Below are 20,438 nucleotides of genomic sequence, written 5' to 3' on the forward strand. Positions count from 1 at the left end.
GTGTGCAGGGGTGGGAACCAGTGTGCATAGGAAACCCCTGACCCCAGGTCCTAAAGGGCAGAAGTTATAGCCGCTAGTGTTTTAAAAAAAAAAAAAAAAGTCTTTTAACAGGCAACATGAGTCTGATAGGAGACAAGTACAGGCCCCAAAATTTGCCCACCAGATAGGTGCTTTGGCCTGAGCTGGGCAGTTTTGGGTAAGGGCCCACAGGTTCCACCAGTCTGGGGGAGGGCCTACCATATACACCACCGTGCTTCCAGGTGGAGAGGGTGCCTGGCAGGGCAAGGGGTGGTTTCTTTTGACAAGGCTGAGAGCTACGTCCCACTGAGGGCTGCACTAGAGGTAGGGGAAGGTTGGTGTGTTCATAGGGCCTTGGGATGGCCAGCTAAGGGCCAAGACCCTGCCTGCCCATCCTGATCTGGGGCTCGGGGAAAGGTGGGCCCTGTGTGCCAGGAGTCCAAGTAGCTCAGGTGTCTGAGAGCGGCCGGCCAGCCTCTGGGTGCTTCCTGCCGTCTGCACCCCCTCTGTGGTCAGCAGAGGCCTGCTGGTGTCCACCTTTGAAGTTCTGGGAGTCTGGTGAGGAAGAAGGACCCCTAGCTGCTGGGTGTCCAGGGGGGTAGGCCCAGGGAAGGGAGTCTGAGTGGCCATGGCGTCACGCCTGGCTGAGGTGGTGGGCTTTGGCAGAGGGCACCTGCCCCACCCTAAAGACCACCTCCCACCAAGGGCCATGAGAGGCCTGGGCCAGTCCCCTTGCGGAACAGAAAGGCAGATGACACAGCAGAGCTTAACAGCCTTCTGCCTGCCCCCAGGCAAGCCTGTGCCCCTCCCGCAGCCCTGTCTTCTCCGGACACACACTTACTCCAGGAGGTGCTGCTCGGGGCCATGGAGGACAGGAGCACTGTACAGTAGTTGATCTAGAGGAGGGAGAGCATCCAGGGAATCCCCGGGGCCCCTGCTAGCCCATGACCCTCCTCTTTGGGGTCTGTACTCGAGGGAATGGGCGTGAGAGCAAGGCTGCAGGTGTGGACAGTGAGGGATCACTTACGGGGGCAGGTACAGCTCCTGCACCCCCCAGGGCCTCTCCCTACACTGCCTGCTGAGTCCAAGCCTGGCTGTGGGCCCGTTAGTTTGGATGTTGGGGTGCAGGGCTATGGGTGAGGGCCCCAGGTGAGAGGAGCATGAGGTTGGCCTGCTTACCTGTGACTCCAAACGCTTGATGCGCTTTTCTTGCTCTCTCAGGCCCCCGAGGTACTGGGCTACAGAGTCCACCCTGTAGCAGAAGCTGGTTGGCATGGGGTGCTCTCCATTTGGGCAATCTCTCCATCCTCCCTTTCCCTGGTCACCCAGACCCTTTGAGTGGGTTTGGGGTCACCGAGGCCTCTCTGCATGGAGTGGTCTGCCCTTGCCCGTCATCCCCAGATCAGGGTACAGAGCCTTTCTGCCCTCCCTGAGAGTTTGATGGGCTAAGGGGTTGCCAGTGAGGGCAGGGGATGAGGGCAGGCAGGAACCGCAGGCCTGATGGGACAGTGGGCACAGACCGTTTTAGGGGGACCCAGGGGCAGGGGCGGGGGGAATTTGTTCAGGAGGCCGCAGAGCAAGGAGGGGCCCCCCTGCCCCTCTCAGCTTCGGCCACCCCCACTCGGACCTGTGACTGGCAGGGAGGGCCACGCCAGCTTTAAGCCGCCCGCTGCCCAGCAGTGATGATGGCAGGGGTCTCGGAGGGGCTCTCACAACCTCAGGTGCCCCACTCGGGGTCTGGCCCTCCTTCAGCAGGCACCTCACCTGCCCTCCTTGCCAGCCCCTCTTGGTGGCCTGTGGGGTGGGGGATGCAGTCCCTGGTCTCCAGGCCAGGGGGTGGGGGGCTCCGGGGCGCCCGTAAAGCCCCTGTGTACCTGTGGGCTGTTTTTCGCAGCACCTCCTCCTTGCTGTCCTTTCTCTGCTTCTCCAGCTTGCTCAGGTAGTTCTCTTTCTGGACCGCCTCCCAGGTGACCATCTTCTGGTCCAGGGGCTCCGGCAAGTCTCTCTCTGGGAAGCCGGGGTAGCCACAGGCTTGGCTGGAGCCAGGTGGGCCCCAGGGCCAGGGGAGCCCAGGCTGTGCCCAGCGGGTATCCGGCCCCAGGAGCCCTGGCACCAGCGAGGCCCGCCCCCGGCCCTACCGGTTACTGTGCACAGGCCCTGGGGATGAGGTGGAGGGAGGGCAGGGGGTGCAGCCCGTGTCAGCTGCTCTGGGCCTTGGGGGCTGAGGAGGGGACCCGGGCCTCTGCCCACTTGGCACCTCGCCCATCCCCCTGCACACGGCCTGCCCTGTGTCCTCACCCAGGTGCACCCGCTTCTGCTCAGCCCCCTTCTGGAAGACCCTCTTGATCACCAGGCTCAGGTGGCTGAGGAGGATGAAGGGTGGCGCCAGGGCGGGGCGCTCGTGGTACTCCACGATGAGGTGGTAGCGCTGGAACTTCCAGAACGTGTCGGCGTTGCCCTGCACGACCTGGAATGTGTAGCTGTGGGGCAGGCATGTGGGCAGCGGTGAACACACAAGCACCCCATGTGCTCCCATCCTGTTCCCTCTGCGGCCTCAGACTGCTCCTGGGGCTGTGGGGTCCTCGTGGACAGAGCTCCCACCCTCTTCTCCTGTGATTGCCTCTAGCCGCTCATCTCGCTTGCGGGCTGTGTATAGAATGGGGTTCACTCTGCCCTCCGCTCTCCCGGACAGCCCAGGCTTCCCAGTGCAAACCTGCCCTGGCAGCCGGCCCCCACTGCAACCCTTCCCCACACCTGTCCTTCACTGCATCACCCTCCTCCAGCTCTGCCAGTTTGGGATGACACCCTACCTCCAGGCCTCTCCCCACATAAGCCCCAGACCCTTGGGGGCAGAGAGGCACTTGCAGCCCCGGGTCTGGAGGGTTGGGGCACAGGGGCCACCGGGACCACCCACAAGTAGAGGGAGAACAGGGCTTGGGCCACCTGAACATGGCAATCAGCAGGTTCATGAGCAGCACGTTGGTGACCAGCAGGAAGGTGACCAGCAGGAGGATGACCAGCCAGTTGGCGTAGAGGTTAGGGCAGGATGGGGAGCCCTCGTGCAGTCGGGGGTGCAGGGAGCAGTTCACACGGGATTCTGAAACAAGTGGCATTGGGGGGACACCTTATATGACACTGTCAGATCTTGAGAGCTTGGTCCTAGGGTTGAGGCCATCCAGGCTCTGAGGGCACTGGCTGCATGGCCCACCTGTCCTGGCTGGCTGGGGATTAGTTGGCTTAGCACTGAAAGTTCCTGTCTTAGGACACCCCAGTCCTAGCACATGAGGCCTATGGTCAGCCTGTGGGCACTGGTCCCATGTTCTCCTCCTCCTGACCACAGTCTCACCTAGGGCCACAGGTTCTGGAGGCAGAGCCAAGGCATCTGGGTCCTCCTCTGTGCCCCCCAGTTTCTGCTGGTAGTTGTATGGATTCCCCACCACCACCGAAGGTTGTGGTGTGGAGAGAGCTGGCCAAAGCAAGGGGTGACGGTGACCTCGTCCCCCGCAGGACTTGTCAGGGCCTTCAGGGAACTAAGGCCTGTCACATGGCACCCAGCTGGAGGGTAGGGGCAAGTCTACACCATCTCCAAAGTTCATGTGGCCTCACCACCCTTAACTGATTGCTGCAGACACTGTGGACACAGAGTGCCCTGGGCCAGCTCGAAGAACATGCTCTGGGCAGTGGAAGGATTGCCCGATCTGGGAACAGGCTGAGCTCCGTGTGCTGGGCAGGCATGCCCGTGGGGGCGGCGGGGGAGGGTGCTGAGGATCACAGCTGCAGCCTGTCACCAGCCTGACTCAACGACCCTCTCTCCCCAGCACCCAGACTCCAAAGCCACGAGACCCCGTGACTCTCAGACGGGCCACCAGGCTGGAGATTAAATTGTCCCCAGGTCTGAAGCCTGGCACACAGGGATGGGGAGGGCAGGGTGGTGCTCTGGGCCCCAGACCGACAGGCTGCACATCACCCGGGGGGTGGAGTTCCCCAGAGGCCCGAGCAGACAGGAAGCCCAGCCCAGGAGCGGAAGGGGGCTGCACAGGACCCTCAGGGAGCTGGCCCTGGTCACGGCCATGGTACTACAGCACTCTGCCCTCCCTGCGTGGCCCCAGCCTCTTGGGGAGCAGGGGCTGTGACCCCACTGCACACTGTCATGCGGCTGGGGCTGGCCAGCCGGAAATGTGGCCCTCCAAGTGACCCCGGCACCCCCTGCCTCCCGAGGGCCCTGCAGGACAGAGTGGGCAGGGGCCGTACAGGGAGGGAGGCAGGTTCTGCTGAAACTAGGCCTGGAACATGGGGGTGAGCAGACACCCAGGAGTCACAGGGCGAGGGGACGGGCTACACAAACAGACCAAGGAAGTGGGCCTCCAGAGCACTCTCGTGAGCTGACTTCCACGGCAGCACCGCTCCCCATCCCGGCGGCCTGTTTGTGTCACTCTTACCGTGTGTGGCGGGAACACTGACCTCACCTCATTAGCTTTGTGGTGGTCGGGGTCGGGCCTTAGACATGGTGCGCCTGTGATTGCCCTGGGGCCCCGGGTAGCCCAGCCCTGCACCAGCCTCCGTGAACGCCCCCCACCCTGGGCCCCTGGCCACCCTGGGCCCCTGGTGCTGCCTCACCTTCCCCAAGGGACTGGTTCCCTCTCCCCCTCCTCCTCACAGCATCCTAGCCATCCCCGGGGTCTGCTCAGGTGTCCCCGTCCCCCATGCTGGGGCTCCCTGCTCCTGTCACCACCCGGCCCCCCGCGGCAGAGCAGCTCTACCCCCACTGTACCCACGGTCCTGGAAAATTCTTGGAACCTCCACTGGCCTCAGCCCACATGAGCGCCGCCTTGGAGATACCTGCACCCTCTGGTAGGCCACACACACAGTAGGTAAGGCACACACTTGGCTGTGTCCCCAGGAGCAGCAAGGGTATTGTCAGCAACGGCCTCACAGCACAGGGGCCTGGCCTCGGGGGGCACAGGGCCTGATGCGGAGCCTCTGGCAGGTGGGTGGGTGATGGGGGCCTGCTGTCATTGCAGGTCCTCCAGGAGGGCAGAGGCTCTGGGGTGTGGGGCTGGCCTCGTGACGGGGAGGGGTGGACCAGGGCAGCCCCTGGTCCAGACCATCCCAAAGCAGAGGCTGGCCCCTGCCTGCTTTGCAGTCTCCTCACACCTCAGTTTCTCTCCTGGGGCCCAAAGTTTGGGGGCCCTGTGACCAACAAAGATCAGCCTAGAGCTGCCCCTGGGCTGTGGGGCCTGGGGGCTGGCCGCAGAGACCCCCATCTCGGCTAGCTCCTGGCTGGGGCCTCACGTGGCCCCAAAAGGCCCCTCTCAAGGGCCCCATGTCTGGGTGTTCTAAAAGGAGACTAAACTGGACCCCATCTGGCTGCACCCTGAAGTTCAGGTCCCACTCCCAGCAGCCTCAGAGGCACTGCCCCTCCCCGGGGCCGTGTGCTGACCATCGATCTCGTCCAGTGGGATTTGCCCAAAGATCTGCAGGTAGGGCCGGTAGAGCACGCGGCGGAAGACCCACTCCAGGCGGCCGTCGTGGGGGTGCAGCAGGGCCTGTGTGGTCACACCGTAGGCCACAAGCCACACGCTCAGGAAGAAGAGGAAGAAAAAGACGTCCTTCATCTCCCGGGGGCAGGGGGAGGGGAGGGGAAGAGAGGAGAGTGTCAGTGGTCATCGGGCTGGGGGGCGCCATCTCGCCAGCCGCCGGGGGCCAGGGCAGGCTAGGTGCGGCAGGGGCTCACCATGCGCTCCACGATGATGATCTTGGGGCCCAGCTGCTTGTGGATGGCAAAGATGTGGATGAGTCGGAGCGTGAACACCATGAAGTCAACAGCGAGCACTGTGCGACCCGCCTCAAACACCGAGGGCACCATCCTGGGGGAGGGTGGTGGGTTGGATGGGCTGCTAGTGCCCACAGACGAGAAGGAGCTTCCTCCTGTGTGAGGACACACAGCATGGGGGCCAGACGAGCTGGGATTTCTGAGGCCTTCTGCGGCTTCATATGCAGGTGGCCCGGCCCACTAGCCCAACTGAGGTGTCCCCCGTCAGGCCTCTGGGCCCCACAGACCTGCAGGTGACACCGACAATGAACAGGAAGATGGCCACCATGTCACACTTGTTCCAGTTATCCTCCACATAGAGTGTGAACTTCTTCACCAGATGTGTATCCTCATTTGTGAAGAATCCCTGGCAGAGGGGCAGGCAGTCCGTTGACGGCTCATGGGAGACAGCCCTGCCCTGCCCAGCCCAGCCCAACCCAGGCTGGGGTCGGTGGGGATCATGGCTCAGCCCAGAGCTGGGATCAGGCTCAGCCTGGAGCAGGGATCAGGGCTCAGCCTTCAGCTGAGATAATGGCTCAGCCTGGAGCTGGGATCAGGGCTCAGCCTTCAGCTGAGATCAGGGCTCAGCCTGGAGCGGGGATCAGGGCTCAGCCTTCAGCTGAGATAATGGCTCAGCCTGGAGCTGGGATCAGGGCTCAGCCTTCAGCTGAGATCAGGGCTCAGCCTGGAGCGGGGATCAGGGCTCAGCCTTCAGCTGAGATCAGGGCTCAGCCTGGAGCGGGGATCAGGGCTCAGCCTTCAGCTGAGATTAGGGCTCCTTGGGCTGGGCCCTCCACTGACCTGCCGGATCTCTTCCAACACCAGTGTAAAGACCCAGAAGTAGAGGGTGACCTCGGGCCCAGACGGCCCCTGAGGAGGCGGCCTGAAGTCCACCAGCAGGACGTAGGTGAACAGGAAGAGGAACGCAAAGTACATGACCACGTTCCCCAGGAACACGGTCACGGGCGCGCCCCAGAACATCCGCCAGCGCGTGAGCAGGAAGGCAGCACGAGGCCCTTGGTCACTCTTGGCCCCTGGTGCCTCCACCAAGTCCTCCGGCCTGCAGCACAAGGACAGCACAGCCGACAGTGAAGCGGGGCAGGGGTCCCCCCGGAGCAGGTGCGGCCCCCGTCCTGCCTGCCCCACGGCCTCACCGGCTGCCCGGGCCGCAGAGCAGGCTCTTCTCTGAGTCCAGGCTGTCCAGCTCTTGAAGGTCTCGGGGGCCCGTCCGCGGCGGAGTCTCCTCACTGCAAGCACAGGGGACCCTCGGCACCCGCGGGAAGGGCGCTGGAAGTGCCTGCGGGGCCCCAAGCACCAGCCACCCAAGGAAGCGCTGGGCATGCTGAGCGGGGCCCGCACAGATGCTGGATGTGGGAGCCATGGACACACGCCACCGCCGGCACTGCGAAGCCCAGGGCCCCCCCGCGGCTGGCAAGCCGGCAGCCTCCTGCGCCCAACAGACCTGAAGGTGATGAGGTTGGTGTAGATGAGGGCCGGGCAGAGGAAGGCACACAGCAGCCGCAGGATGGGCGTCCCCGACGCCATGTCCCCCCACCAGATCTTGGTCAGGAAAGCCTGAAGCAGAGGCACAGCCACTGGCCTCCTAGGCATCCCAGCGGGGAAGACCCCTTTACAGGGAGAGGCTGGGTTTGGGGGCGCAGGAGGGCCGTGCTGAAGCCGGAGGCAGACGGGGGGCTGGCCAGGGGCAAGGAGAAGGAAGCCAGGCTGGCGCCTCCCAGGAGTAGAGCCCCCCGCACCACGCCCCCTGCCCCGCATGACCGGGCGCCTCCTATCTGCCCTCCCCGAAGCCAGATGCTCACCTGCACCCCGTCGTGGGCAAAGAAGGCCTTGGTGTCGGCCTCGGTGGCCAAGTGCAGGCAGGTGGTCCTGCTCCAGCAGCGGTTCCTGCGCACCAGCAGGGCGAACGCGCGGTCCTCGCTGTTGCTGTAGCACTCGGAGAAGAGGCCTGGCCCGGGCACCGGCCGCTGGCACCCACACTGCCGCAGCCCCAGGCTGCACCCGCCTCCCCGCCTGACCTGCTGGGGCCCTTCCTTCCCCTGCCAATCACCCCAAATGCCCGACCGGCTGCAGGACCCGGTGTGTGCCCAAGGCCACGTCAGAGTTACCCGTCTGTCCGATGCTGGAATTTTAGGGTCCGCCTCCCCACTAGGAGGAGCCACAGACCCACAGGGGCGTCTGGTGGGCTGAGGGCCAGGCCAGTGGCTCACCCAGGGCCAGCTGCTCATACTTGGCCTCGCTCACGGTGCGGGTCACCTCGGCCCCCGTCTCCAGGTGCGACATCTCTCTGAGGATCTTGCAGGCGGCCAGAGCGGCGGCCACCCCCTCCTGGCCCTAGGAGGCAGGGTCTGAGGAGGCCACCTGCCTTCCCCCCAACCCCCCGCCCGGTCCCCCAGGAGTCCGGGGCCAACGCACCATGGCCCAGAAGTAGGTGGCCATCTCGTGGCGGTTCTGCAGCACGGCCCAGAGGAACAGGTCCCGCCAGGGGTTCTCACTCTTTCGGCTCAGATCCAGCGGCCACTTCCGGCCCTCGGGCCGCCTGGCTGGTCCCCGCTCCTGGAGGACAGGGCCGTCAGTCTCCTGGTGGCCCGGCCGCGCCCCTCCCCGCCAGTGGACGCTCACCTCCTGGTAGAGCCCGCGACAGGCGTCGTGCAGGAAGTCCTTGAGCAGGCGTGAGACCTCGTGCAGGGAGGGAGAAGGCGGGCAGGCCCACGGGCGGCTCTCGGGCCTGCGGGGTGCCCAGGCCGGCCAGCGTCAGGCGGCCCTCCTCGTGCTTGCGCTGCAGCAGGTCGAAGAGCAGGCTCTTGGGGGGCGCGGCGCGATAGAGCTGCTGCAGTCGCCCGTACGTCAGGAAGTCCCCCACGTCAGCGCCGTTGTCCACGAAGAGCCGCACAAACTCCGGCTTGTCGCTCACCAGTGCGTCCATCATCACCTCCTCCAGGTCACAGGACTTGGGCCGCCACGGGACATGCCCAGGTGGGGGAGACGGGCAGAGTGAGCAGGAGCCAGTGCTCAGGGAGCCCCCCCAGCTCCTGTGCCCCAGCCTGTCCCTCTGAGCGGCCACAAGGCCCTGGGCACTGGGAAGGCCCATCCTCCCCTGGAGGCCTGAGTGAGGAGCCCCCAGCAGGTGCCTTGGGCTCCCTGTCACCCACTCAGCGAGCGGGGAAGGGCCCACCAGTGGCCCTCAGTGCGGTCCTCGCCCTGAGTCAGCGAGAAGCGAGGCCTGGAGGCATGAGCTGCCCGGCAGGTGGGCACCTTCCACTCCACGTCCCCGTTGAAGATCTCGCTCTTGGCGATGTCCACGCGGTCCCAGGCCACGGCCAGCTTGAGCTCATCCAGGTAGTCTTGTGCCTCCTGGCTGTGGCTCTTGCAGGCTGCACAGAGTGGGCGGGAGGTGAGGGGTGAACCTGGGGCTGTCAGGACCAGTGGGCACGGGGCCCGATGGGACAGGCGGCGGTCCTCCTGGCTGGGGGACGGCAGCCGGCTTCACACCCCCTGGACAATAGTGAGGGGCTCATGACGTCACAAGACTCCCAGGAGCCGGTGCTGGGGACCCTGGCAGGAGCGCCAGCCCCCGAGACCCCGATGGGACAGGTGAGCAGAGCAGGAGTGAATGGACAGTCAGTCTGTCTGGATGAGCTTCCCCTCCCACCAGGGCGGCCCGGCCCCAAACTGCCTCTCTGGGCCTGGGTCTGTCTGGCTCCCCCAAAGTCAGTCCCTTGGCACAATAGCAAAAGGTATCGAGTGACAGCTGGACAGAAGGACAGCCCACGTGGTCGAGAGAGGAGCACAGAGACAAATGCGGGTCCTGGCGTGGAGCATCCCTCAGCCTTAAAAAGCAACGAGGCACCCACAGGTGCTGCAGTGTGCGCGATCCTCAGAAACACCGGGCTGGGAGGAAGGAGCCGATGGACGCGAGTTGTTGCCCAGTGATGGAAGGACCGACCCCATGCGGGCACATCCTTCTGTCCAGAGGCAAGTCGGTGGATGCCAGGGTGCCTGAGGGGTGCTGCCTTTGTCCGGGGCCATGAACACCATCCGGATTAGACAGTGGGGTGGCTGACAACTCGCAAATGGATTAAAAGCCACCGGATTGAACACTCGAAATAGTTTCTTAAATTACGGTAAAACCTGCCAACACAGGACCCTTTACGGATTTGCATGTCATCTCTATATGTCATTCTAGTTATGCGTGTGGCTGGAAAAGCAAGTGCTGAGCTTTGCACACAGGCACACACATACACAGGCACATGCATATAGACACAGGCATTCACACAGGCGCACGCACACGAGCACGCGCACACGTATAGGCATGGGCACTTACATGGGTACACGCACACACACGTGCACACATACAGGCACAGGCACTCACAGGTGCACATGCATACACATATAGACAGGCATTCACACATGCGCACGCACATGCACACACACGCACAGGCACTCACGCACATACATAGAGGCAATCACACAGGCTCATGCACATGCACACACATATAGACACAGGCATTCACACAGGCGCACGCACACGAGCACACACATAGGCACAGGCACTCACAGGTGCACATATACACGCATATAGGCACAGGCACTTACATAGGTGCATGTACGTCCACACATGCATGCCTATAGGTAGGCACAGGCACTCACACAGGTGCATGTACAGACACACATGCATATAGGCCTGGCACTCATGCACACACACACGTGCGAGTGCAAACTTAGTAGAGGGACACCGAGCCAGGGGTCCCAGCTGCTGACATTGCACCTGGGCAGTGGCCCTGCCTCACCTGCCAGCCCCTGGAGGGTGAGATCCATGACAGGGCAGGGTGTGGGAAGCAGCCCCAGGCCAGGCACAGAGCCCAGGGCCATGGGGAGCGGCGGCTGGCCACCCCACCTCCACCCAGGCCCTCACCTTTCACCAGCGCCTTCAGGATGACCGTGTCCAGCTCCTCGGAGCCCTCCTGCTCAAAGTCATGCACGGTGAGCAGGTGCGGGTGGGCGGTGATGTTCTGCAGCTGGGACACCAGGACAAAGGCCCTGAGGTGGCCCTGGGGGCAGGGGACAGGCCACGAGCCCCACATGGAGGGAGGCACGAGCTGGGCACATGGCGTGTGAGGCGGGTCCTGGCAAGTGTGCCAGCTCACTGCCCAGCGCACCCGGGCAGCACCACCCCAGCCCTTTCCCCCGGGGGGCTTTCTCCGAGGGCCTGAGGCAGAGCCAGCTGGGAGGCTTTGTGGGGAGAGGGAGGAGCTAGCACCTTCTGCATGGGGCAGGGGCACAGAGGCACCTGCAGGGGTGTCCCCCAGGGCCAGCCCCACCCGGGAGGAGGGGACAGGGCCAGGAGGAGGGCCATCGGCCCCTGCAGGCCCTGGGAGGCTCCTACCAGCTCCGTCCAGTGCACGATGTCCTCCCAGCAGAAATGTTCGCCTGGAAACTTCTCTTTAAACTGCTTCTCGGCCACCTGGGGCACTAGGAGGTGTGGCTGGTTCATCAGGGCAGCCAGCACGTCCGCGATGCCCCCTGAGCCCGCCAGGATCAGCCACGGGGCAGCGTGATCCACGGCCCTGGAAATCCTCTGAGGCGGCACGGTGGGGAGAGTGGACCCCACATCAGCTTGGGTGCCCTCCTGAGCCCACATGCCCACGTGCCAGAGGTGCCCCGTCCCAGGCCGGGCAGGACCCTGCAGGCAGCTATAGTTAGATTGGGGGCTGCCCCCAGGCCCCCCCTTCCCCTGCCCTACCTCCAGGGTGCTGGGGTCACCATTGACCAGCAGACAGAGGACAGGGATCTCGATGCTGCTGGTGCCTGTGGACAGAGCACCAGTGAGGTCTGCCCCGGTGCCCGGCAAGTGGGGAGCCTGGCCTCCTCCCTGTGGGCCCCCCAGGCCTCAGACTATCCACCCACCACATTTTCTGGGCAGATGCCGGCCCAGGGGCTTTTGCTAGTGACGTGTGCGCTCCAGGTGCATATCGCATACACATGCCCCTTCCCCCTTGGGACAAGGGCACCGTTCCACCCCCGCTGTCCAGGACGGCCACTCACGGCTACTTAAACTCCTCGGCCACACCAGCCACATTTAGTTCCCCCGCATCTATCCCCTCACGTCAGGAAGCTCTACTGGCCGCACTGCAGACCATCCGAGGCCCACAGAGGCAAACCAAGGAGGTAAAGGAGGGGCCTTGGCCGGTTTCATCCCCCAACCATAAATCAGAAATGAGACTTCCGAATGAGAAACTGGCTGGTGCTGGGGAGGCCAGGACCACCAGGCCCCTGGCTGGTCCCCTCTGGTTCTCGTCCTGATTGAATCTGAAGGACACGTCGGGGTGTGGGGGCCCTCCAGGCTCCAGCAGCCCAGAGCCCCGCGCCACCTACGTGGCTTAAACATGGCTTTGGTTGTGTTTTCATTTTAAAAGAACACTCAGTAAATATTTTATATTGCTCATAAATATCATAAGCAATTATATGTTTTGTGTATAAATTTTTGTTTCACACCAGGTATTTCTTAATAAATCTGGATTTCAAACCCACCCCTGGCAGCAGTGGCGCCTATTCCTCAGGTAACACTGCCCTCTGGTGGCAGCGTACCTCGTGGCCGGTATTGGGAAATGAGCCTCTCAAAACTTGCAAATCAATGTTCTCTCCAAAGCCCTGAGCCCACAGAAAGAGCCTCTGGGCAGGGGGGTCCCTGTGCAAACACACCTGTGATACTCTCCCATGTGGCTGTGTCCCCACCAACCCGCTGGCAGCTGCCCAGCCCTGACGGCCTTAGCATCCCGGCCTCCGCACCCGGCAGTGCTGTGCCTTCAGCCTCAAGGGCCCTCCTCTGCCCACCTGGAGGTCCTGCCCCCCCCCCACACCCCTGCCCCCTCCCTGGGGCAAGCCTCACCCCCGTAGCCGGTTCTCTGCTCCGAGATGTGCTTCTCCAGCCTCAGCCGCAGCTTGGTCAGCCCGTCCCCCTCCTCGGGGGGCCCAGGCTCCACCAGGATGAAGTGGGCCTGGTTGTTGTCCAGGGAGCAGAGGGGGCCCTGGCTGCCGCCTTCGTCCGCCGGGTAGTGGACAGGGCTGTGCTCCTGGACAACCCCCAACCCCAAACACACAGCGTGAGGCCTGGGCCAGGCTTCCTCCCTCCTCCTGCCAGGCCTGTTCCCACCCCAGCCCAGGAAGAGGGAGGGGGAGAGGGAGGGTTGCAGCTGTGCCTGGGGCCCAGGGACTGGGGGGCCGGGGGGGAGGGGTCCTCAGGATAGAGCGGGTAGAAGAAGCTCCCCTCGCTCACCACCCCGCCTCAGACAGACCCTGGAGTGGGAGTGGTGGCCACTGGGGCGGGGGGGGGGGGGTCAGGCCTCTGGGGATGCCCGGCACCTGTCCTGGGCAGGGCCTTGCTCTGTGCCCAGACCCACTGACCCCCCCACTGGACCCTGGGCACTGCTGCCACCTGCTGGCCGCCTGCAGGCCTGCCCCTCCTCCCTCCTCCTCTGCTTTCCCCTTCCTCCTCCTCCCCTCTCACTTCCTCTTTCTCCCCTCCTAGGCTTTCCTTCCCTCCTCCCTCCTGCTTCCTTTTCTTCTTCCTCCGCCCTCTGTCCCTTCGGTCCCTCCCCCTTCCTCTCCCCTCCCCTCCCTCCTTCCCCTCCCCCTGCTCCCTCCACTCCCTCTTCCCTCGCCCTGCTCCCCTCCCACAGCTTCACCTCAGTATCCCAACCCTTCAGGGTGCCCGCCTCCCTCCCCGGCCCATGAGCCCCCAGGGCAGGGGCTGCTCTGTCCCCCACAGGCCTGGTACTTGACGGCCCCCAGGATCTGTTTGCGAAATATACAGCAGGGAGCAGTGGGGGGCTGCAGTCAGCCTTCAAGGCTGCTCCCCAGGAGTATGTGGCTTCCCAGGGGAACCTCCCTCCCATCCTGGGGTGGGTGACACTTGGGGACCGTGAGCACCTCCCTGTTTCCTGGGTCCACCTCGCCCCAGATGCTCACCCGGGCATTGTCTAGAAGCTGGCGGTGCAGGACGCGGCCCAGCGAGGCAAGGCCAATGGCCACCACTCGGGCTCTGGTGGACGTGCTGGCCAGAGAGTGGTCGCGCACCGCCTGTCCAATGTAGCGGGCGAGGCCCACGCGGAGCCCGCTGGTCAGGATCCAGGCCCCTGCGGCAGGGAGCTCTGTGTGCCTGAGGGCCCCGAGGTCCCGCTCCCCCCAGCTGGCAGGCCCGGGGCCCCAGGCCCGTGGAGCCGCAGCACCTCTCGGGCCTGTGGGTGTCAGCTGGGAGTGGGCCCCGGGGGCCACCCTGGACAGTGAGCCACTGCTCTGTCCCGTGGTCCGAGCTGGACCAGAGCCTGGGAGGGTTTCTCCCAATCATGAGGCCCTCAGCCTGTGGGGTATGTCAGCTTTTCCTTTGCTGTCCAACGATCACCGCTGCAGTGAGGGGGCTGGGAAACCCCACGTCCCGCCCTGGCCTTCCTGCTGGCTCGGCCGCCCCAACACAAGCCCGGTGCTCAGGTTCTGACCCCAGGACCGTCCCGCCAGATGCTGCCCGGAGGGAGGCGGAGAGGACAACGGGGCCACTGCAGTCACGGGTGCAGACAGAGCCGCCACCCCCAGGGGTGTCTGGCCGAGGCCAGTGGGGTGAGCCCGCACCTCCTGGGGGACCTCAGCCCCCCCCCCACCGCCTCCCTAGGAGCTGCTCCCACTGCAGGGAGCTCCAGGGTCAGCGGGTGGGTGCTCCACTACCCAAGGGGCATGGCAGGGTCCTGGGGCCCCGGTGGGGCCTCACCTGTGCTCTGAGCCGCCTTCACGAGCCCCTTGCGCAGCACGTCCCGCAGCCAGGACTTCATGGCAAACGACCGCTCCTCACCCACCAGGGACACCACCAGGTTGGGAGTTGGCAGGTGCCACTCAGCCAGGAGGAGGTCAAAGAGCACGGAGGGGGCCACGTTGCTGGGCACCTTCACAAACTGCAGGGTAGGACGGTCTGTGACCTCAGGGTACAGGGTGGGGGGACGCTGGGCATGGGGGGCAGTGGCCTCAGGGTGCAAGGTGGGGCGTGTCAGGCATGGGGCACTGGGGGGCCCTGGGCGCGGGGTGGGGGGCTGCCACCATTAGGAAAGAAGCTGAACCCTTTCTAGGGGCAGGTGGCAGCAGGATGCCAGGGCTCAGATGGGTCCTGCCTTGACCTGCCCTGTGACCCGGGCGGCCCTGACTCGTGTCTGCACCTTGCTTCCCTTTCCATGGGGTGTTAGGGGTGGACAGAGGAGGGGTCCTGGATGTGCCCTGTGGGGGCAGAGGACACTCTCAGCTCCGAATTTCTGCCAGCCTGGGGGCTCTGAACATGCCCCCCCAGAGTGAGCAGACACCGGGTGGGGGTGCGCAGGGTTAGGGGAGGCAGGAAGCGAGCACAGGAGTTGCAGTGAGCCCTCAGTTGTGGCCAAGGGGCAGGGGGCGCGGGGAGGGCAGCCTCTTACCTTGCCGCGCTTCTTCCCAGACCCTCCAAACTCGATCTCGCCCCGGCACAGGCCGGGCCCCGACCCCAGCGCAGCAGCCGTGGGGCTGCCAGGACAGGTGCCCCCAGCATCCTGCATGAGGACCTTTCTGCAGGGACAGAGCCCACGTGCTGAGGCCAGGGCTGCCTTCCCGAGGGAGCTCCCTCTGCTGCCACACTGGTGGGGATTGGGGGGCACTGATGCGGGGTCTGCCCAGTGTCCACCCCAGCAGCTAGCCCTGCCTGAGCCACGTCCACACAGCCCCCTTCAGCAGCTGGCTGCAGGTGCAGGAGGCTCCTTCACCTCCCCTCCCCAGGTGGGTGCATCCCGGCCCCTCTACCTGGCTCCCTCCGGGTCCCGCTACTCACCCCGCCCTGGGCACCTCAAGCCGGCCACTCCCGTCACCACTCCTGCAGGGGCTTTGGTGGGGGATGTCCTAGAGAGCCAGAAAGTCTCATGGGCTTCCAGACATGCAGCCCCCCTGCCCCACACGCCCACTGGCCCAGGGTGGGGATGGGCATCCCGGGTGTGCCTGGGCAGAGAGGGGACTGGCAGGTGAGACGGTCGGGCAGGTGCACACAGCTTAGGTGCAGGGGACTGTGGGGACCTGGGGAAGATTGCATGGGTATGGGGGAGACAGACAAGCCCCCCTTGCCAGGAGGCCTGGGGTAGGGGGAGGCATCCCACACAGGCTCTTCCCATCAAAGTTTACTGCCCCTCCCTGGCCGGCTGCCAGGTTCGGTGCCCAGCACTGTGCCCCTGATTATCTCTGGTGGGTTGGGCATGTCAGCCCCGCCCCACCCCACCCTCCAGGGACCGAGGGCTGGGGGTCCACGGCCAGCCCAGGTGATGAGGAGCTGGGTCCCAGTGGCCCACCTGGCTGCTAGCAGACCCAGGTCTCCCCCAGCTGTCCTGCTCCAGCCAGTTCTCTTTGCATGCTCAGGGCAGGGGTGAGCCTGCAGGGCAGGGGTCTCCCCAGAGCCCAAGGGCCCTAGGTTCCGGGGCCCTCAAGAAGCCTTGCCCCTTCGACACCCACCCAGGTAAGCCCTGTGTCCCGGCCGCCCTTGGCTCCAGGGCCACCTGTCCAGGCGGGCTGTGGGCAGATCCCCTCCCACTGAGCTGCGTCCACAGCTTCTCCACAGCACCCCCCCGGCCCCCTGCCCCCCACCCCCCTGCCCCCCAACCCCAACCTCGATGGGAAGAGCCTTTGGTAAAATCCCTTCCCCCATCAGGCCACCCTCCGTTTCTCAGGGAGGCGCCACCCATGTTCACAAGAGGGGACAGACGGAGATGGGCAGGACCCCACAGGACGACAGGGACCTGCATCCGTGTGGCCATTCCTGCTATGTCTCCTAGAAGGACACGTCCAAGTCCTGACCCCTGGCACCCAGGAGCGGGGCCTCCTGTGGACACAAGCTCTCTGCAGACAGATTTGAGATGAGCTCGATGGGTGTCCCCTAACGCAGTGCCCGGTGCCCTCGTCAGGAAAGGGGAGAAGCCCACGTGACCCCGCAGCAGAGGCGGGAACCCCAGAAGCTGGAAGAAGCAAGGCAGGCCCTCCGCACGCTCCTCCGAGAGGGCATGGCCCCGTGACAGCCCAACTGGGAGATGGGCCGTGAGGACACGGGTTAGGCCCCCGGGACACCCTGCAGCCATCAATGCAGAGGCAAGGAGCCGAGGCCGGAGCCTTGCTGGTGACCCCCAGACCTCAGGCCAGAGCCAGCATCCCACCCTGCGTCTAGGCCTGGCTGTGCCTCCTGAGGCTCTGGTGATGCTCGGTCCTGACAGCCCTGGGGGGGAGGGGGGTGATGCAAATCCTCCTGGCTTCCCGCCCCCAGAGCACGAACCTGGGCCCTTTCCGGCTGGCGGTTAGCAACCTCTAATAGGAGGCTGGGGTCTGGGCCCTGGGTGAGTGGGAGCTGTGACCAGGCAGGGTGGTGGGTGACGTCCTCTGCTCCCTGCTCCAGAGCCAGAAGTCCGAAAGCCACGTGCCATGGGGCTGCGCTCCCTCTGGAGGCTTCGGGGAGGGTCCTGTCTGCCCCTCTGGCTCCCAGGGCTCCTGGGGACTCCAGCCTCTGCCTCCGTCCTTCTGTGGTCTTTCACGTGTCTCTCTGCCCACATGTCCCTCATCTCACAGGGACACTGGTCACTGGATAAGGGCCTACTCTACTCACCGTGACCTCACATTAACTAGTGACACCTGCAAAGACCCTATTTCCAGATGAGTCACAGCCTGAGGTCCTGGGGGACGTTCTACCCCAAAGTACAGGTGGCAAGGTGGGGCGTGCGTATGCCCTGCTGGGGGGTGGTGGGGACAGGACAGGGACCACAGGGCTGCTGTCTGGGAATGGCCCTCACTCCCACCAAGGACCTGTCATGCCGGCTGCAGGGTCATCGCTCGCCACCTCTGGACACATGCCCTGTGAGCAGGAGGGACATGGCTGGATGTGCCTCCCTGCCCAGGGAGTGGGAGGCTTTGGGGGTTTGGGGCCTGGACAACAGTGACACGCTCAAGCTCCATGAGCCGCAGGCTGGCCAGGCCGGGGATGGGGACCTGGCGGGGATGGCAGTGGGCGACCCCTGGAATTCCTCACTGACGGGACAGGTGGTCCTGAGCAGGAGTGTGGAGCACCAGCCTTGTCATCCCTGGGACCACAGCCGCTACCGCTCGCCCCACACTCCAGCCTGGGACCGAGGGGGTGTCCGGGCATTGTGCCGGGCACTGGGGGTGGCATGGTGCCAGAGGCCAGGCAAATGGGGCCACTAAGTGGGAAGGGTATGCAAACAAGCAGGATTTGCATGAGCAGGTGTCTTGGTCTTCAATGCCCCCCTTGTTCCTGGAGGGGAAGCTGGGGGGCGTCCTATATAAGCCCTGGTTGGAATACTAGCCCACAAATCCTGACTGGGGAAACTGAGGCAAAAATCTCCAGCCCTGGCAGCAAAGTTACCGGGGGCTCTCACGGGAGGACAAATGGCCACCCCATCTCAGAGGCCATCAGGGAAATGGCAGCCAGGCCCTAGGGGCCCCATCCTGCTCCCCTCACCCCAGCTGGGTGACCCTGGGCAACCCCCTCAGGTTCTCTGGGCTCCTTGCTTCCTCCTTGAGATGCAGGAAGGGAGCAGCCATGAGAAGGCACCGACTAGTCCCACAGCGAGCTCTGCAGGCCAGTGGTCAGTGCCGGGTCCCTCTGTCCGCCCGTGAGGATGTGGGACCCCTGGGATGGTGGTAAGGGGTGCGGATCGGGGAGAGGGCATTACGGGCAAGCCTCCCCCCATCGGGACAGGCACCGGCTCCAAGCCCCCACCTCCTGTGCTGGCTGTTTGGGCAGATGCTGCCCCAAAGTCCAGGACCCAGGGCCTGGGGGAGCCACCCCTCTGCTGGGACCCACCCTGAGCACCAGCTCTGGGCCTGGGGTGGAGGGGTGGCCCCTTCCCCAAGCCCCTGCCTCCCCCACAGAGAGGCAGGATTCCCTTGGGGCTGCAGACCGGAGCCCAGACCCTCCCGCAGCACCTACCCGACCCACCTGGGAGGGGCGCCCTGCTCCTGCTCCCACCGGAGGCTGGCGGCTCAGGGCACCTACCTGCCCGTTTCCTCCCCGGCGCCCCAACATGCAGCTGCTGGCCAGCGAGCAGAGTGGAAGCTGCCTACCCCCAGGGCGCCTGCAGCCACCTCCCTGCTCCTCCCCCTCCCCGCCCACCACCCCTGCACCCAGGCAGCCAATGCCATGATCAACGAAGCCACCACCTGATCTGGTCACGGGGACCCACAGGCCTGCTGTGGCTAAAGCCACCAGGCACCAAGGGCCAGGCTTTCCCGGCCCCGGTGACCCAACGGCCCCCAAGGCACGCTCGTTGCCGAGTTCCAGGAGGTGACCCCACGAGGGGTGGTTGTGAGACCACCCTGCTGGCGTCACGCCCTCCACGTGTGGCCAGGGGCTGAGTCCCGTCTGTGTCCCACCCAACATAACTGCGTTTCTCTCCAGCCCCAGAAATCCTAGCCCACAAATCCCAACTGGGGAAACTGAGGCAAAATCTCCAGCCCTGGCAGCAAAGGTACCAGAGTGTACGGCCAATACAGGTGTGTCCGGGGTGCGTGGTCCTGGGAAGGCGGCACGTCACAACTGTCTTCACCTGGGGCAGGATGGGGTGTCGGGGTTCGTGACTGGGGGTGCTGTCCACAACCCGAGGCCTGGGCTCATGCCCTGAGGATCCTTCAGGCTCCTTAACCACTCTGGGGCATCAGTTTCTCTAAAAATGGGCACCTGAACCATCCAGCTTCTGGAACTTGTGGGTCACACCTGAAAGCAGAGCCTGGGTGACACTTCTGTAGCCCCTCCCCCCGGAACACCTCCCAGGGACCCCTCATTCCCTGCACCCTCTGGGACCCCAGGGTCTCTGGTCTGGCCCATCGGCCACCAGGGGGCGCGCCAGGACCGTGCGCGGAGTCGGGGCGGGTGGAGGCGGTCTGGGTGGCGGAAGCCAGCTCTGTCTACCCCTGGACACGAGGGCTCAGGTCAGGGCTTGGGCACAGCTGCAGCCTCACCAGGCGCCCACCCAGGGAGGAGAGGGGCTCGCTGAGGCCCCTCAGGAGATAAGGGGCCCCGTAATGAACCACAGGCCCTGGGGCCTGCGCCTGTGCACCAGCTACCGCGCAGGCCGCGTGCAGGGCGCCAGCCTGCAGCCCCGGTCAGGCAGGGGCGAAGGGCCTGACAGCCTGGGCCCTGGGCCTGCTGGGGGTCCTGCTGTATCGGGGGCGTGTGCAGAGTGAGGGGGTCTCCCCAGACTCTCCAGCCTGTGGGGCGGGGCAGCCTTGGCCTCCCTGCCCGTGTTCCCCTCCCGCCCTCTACCTCTGCCTCCTGGACACCCGTCCCCAGTCACCCCCAGCTACTCTCCCACCTACAACCCATCCATGGCTCCCTCTTGTCACAACAGACCCCAAACCAGCTGTGGCCCTGCCCTCCCCGCCCGTTGCCCACCTCCCTCTCTCCAGGAATCTGGACTCCCTCGACCCTGCCCCACCAGCCCCGGGGTCCTGCCCACGTCTCTTCTGGGCTTCCTGGAGTTATTCTCCAGGGAACCTGGCCCTCTGGAGCGACTTTCCATGTATTTGTTTGCTGCTGGTC

General features: G+C 64.8%; 1 protein-coding gene across 1 annotated transcript; it reads right to left on the reverse strand.

Annotated features, from left to right (window-relative positions):
• Nucleotides 1–82: 82 nt before the first annotated feature.
• TRPM5 (transient receptor potential cation channel subfamily M member 5) lies at nt 83–15,714 on the reverse strand. Its single transcript, XM_055314301.1, is given in 25 exon segments — nt 83–573; nt 860–914; nt 1,198–1,270; nt 1,893–2,025; nt 2,317–2,498; nt 2,962–3,115; nt 5,459–5,633; nt 5,753–5,885; nt 6,079–6,197; nt 6,632–6,890; nt 6,985–7,077; nt 7,293–7,405; nt 7,651–7,796; nt 8,059–8,182; nt 8,264–8,539; nt 8,541–8,798; nt 9,104–9,222; nt 10,764–10,866; nt 11,235–11,426; nt 11,592–11,656; nt 12,738–12,921; nt 13,817–13,983; nt 14,610–14,790; nt 15,298–15,424; nt 15,684–15,714. Coding segments are annotated over 24 exon segments (3,528 nt in total). The 5' UTR covers nt 15,415–15,424; nt 15,684–15,714; the 3' UTR covers nt 83–466.
• Nucleotides 15,715–20,438: the final 4,724 nt, after the last annotated feature.

This window comes from Nyctereutes procyonoides, unplaced genomic scaffold (assembly GCF_905146905.1).
Source record: "Nyctereutes procyonoides isolate TBG_1078 unplaced genomic scaffold, NYPRO_anot_genome, whole genome shotgun sequence".
NCBI lineage: Eukaryota > Metazoa > Chordata > Mammalia > Carnivora > Canidae > Nyctereutes > Nyctereutes procyonoides.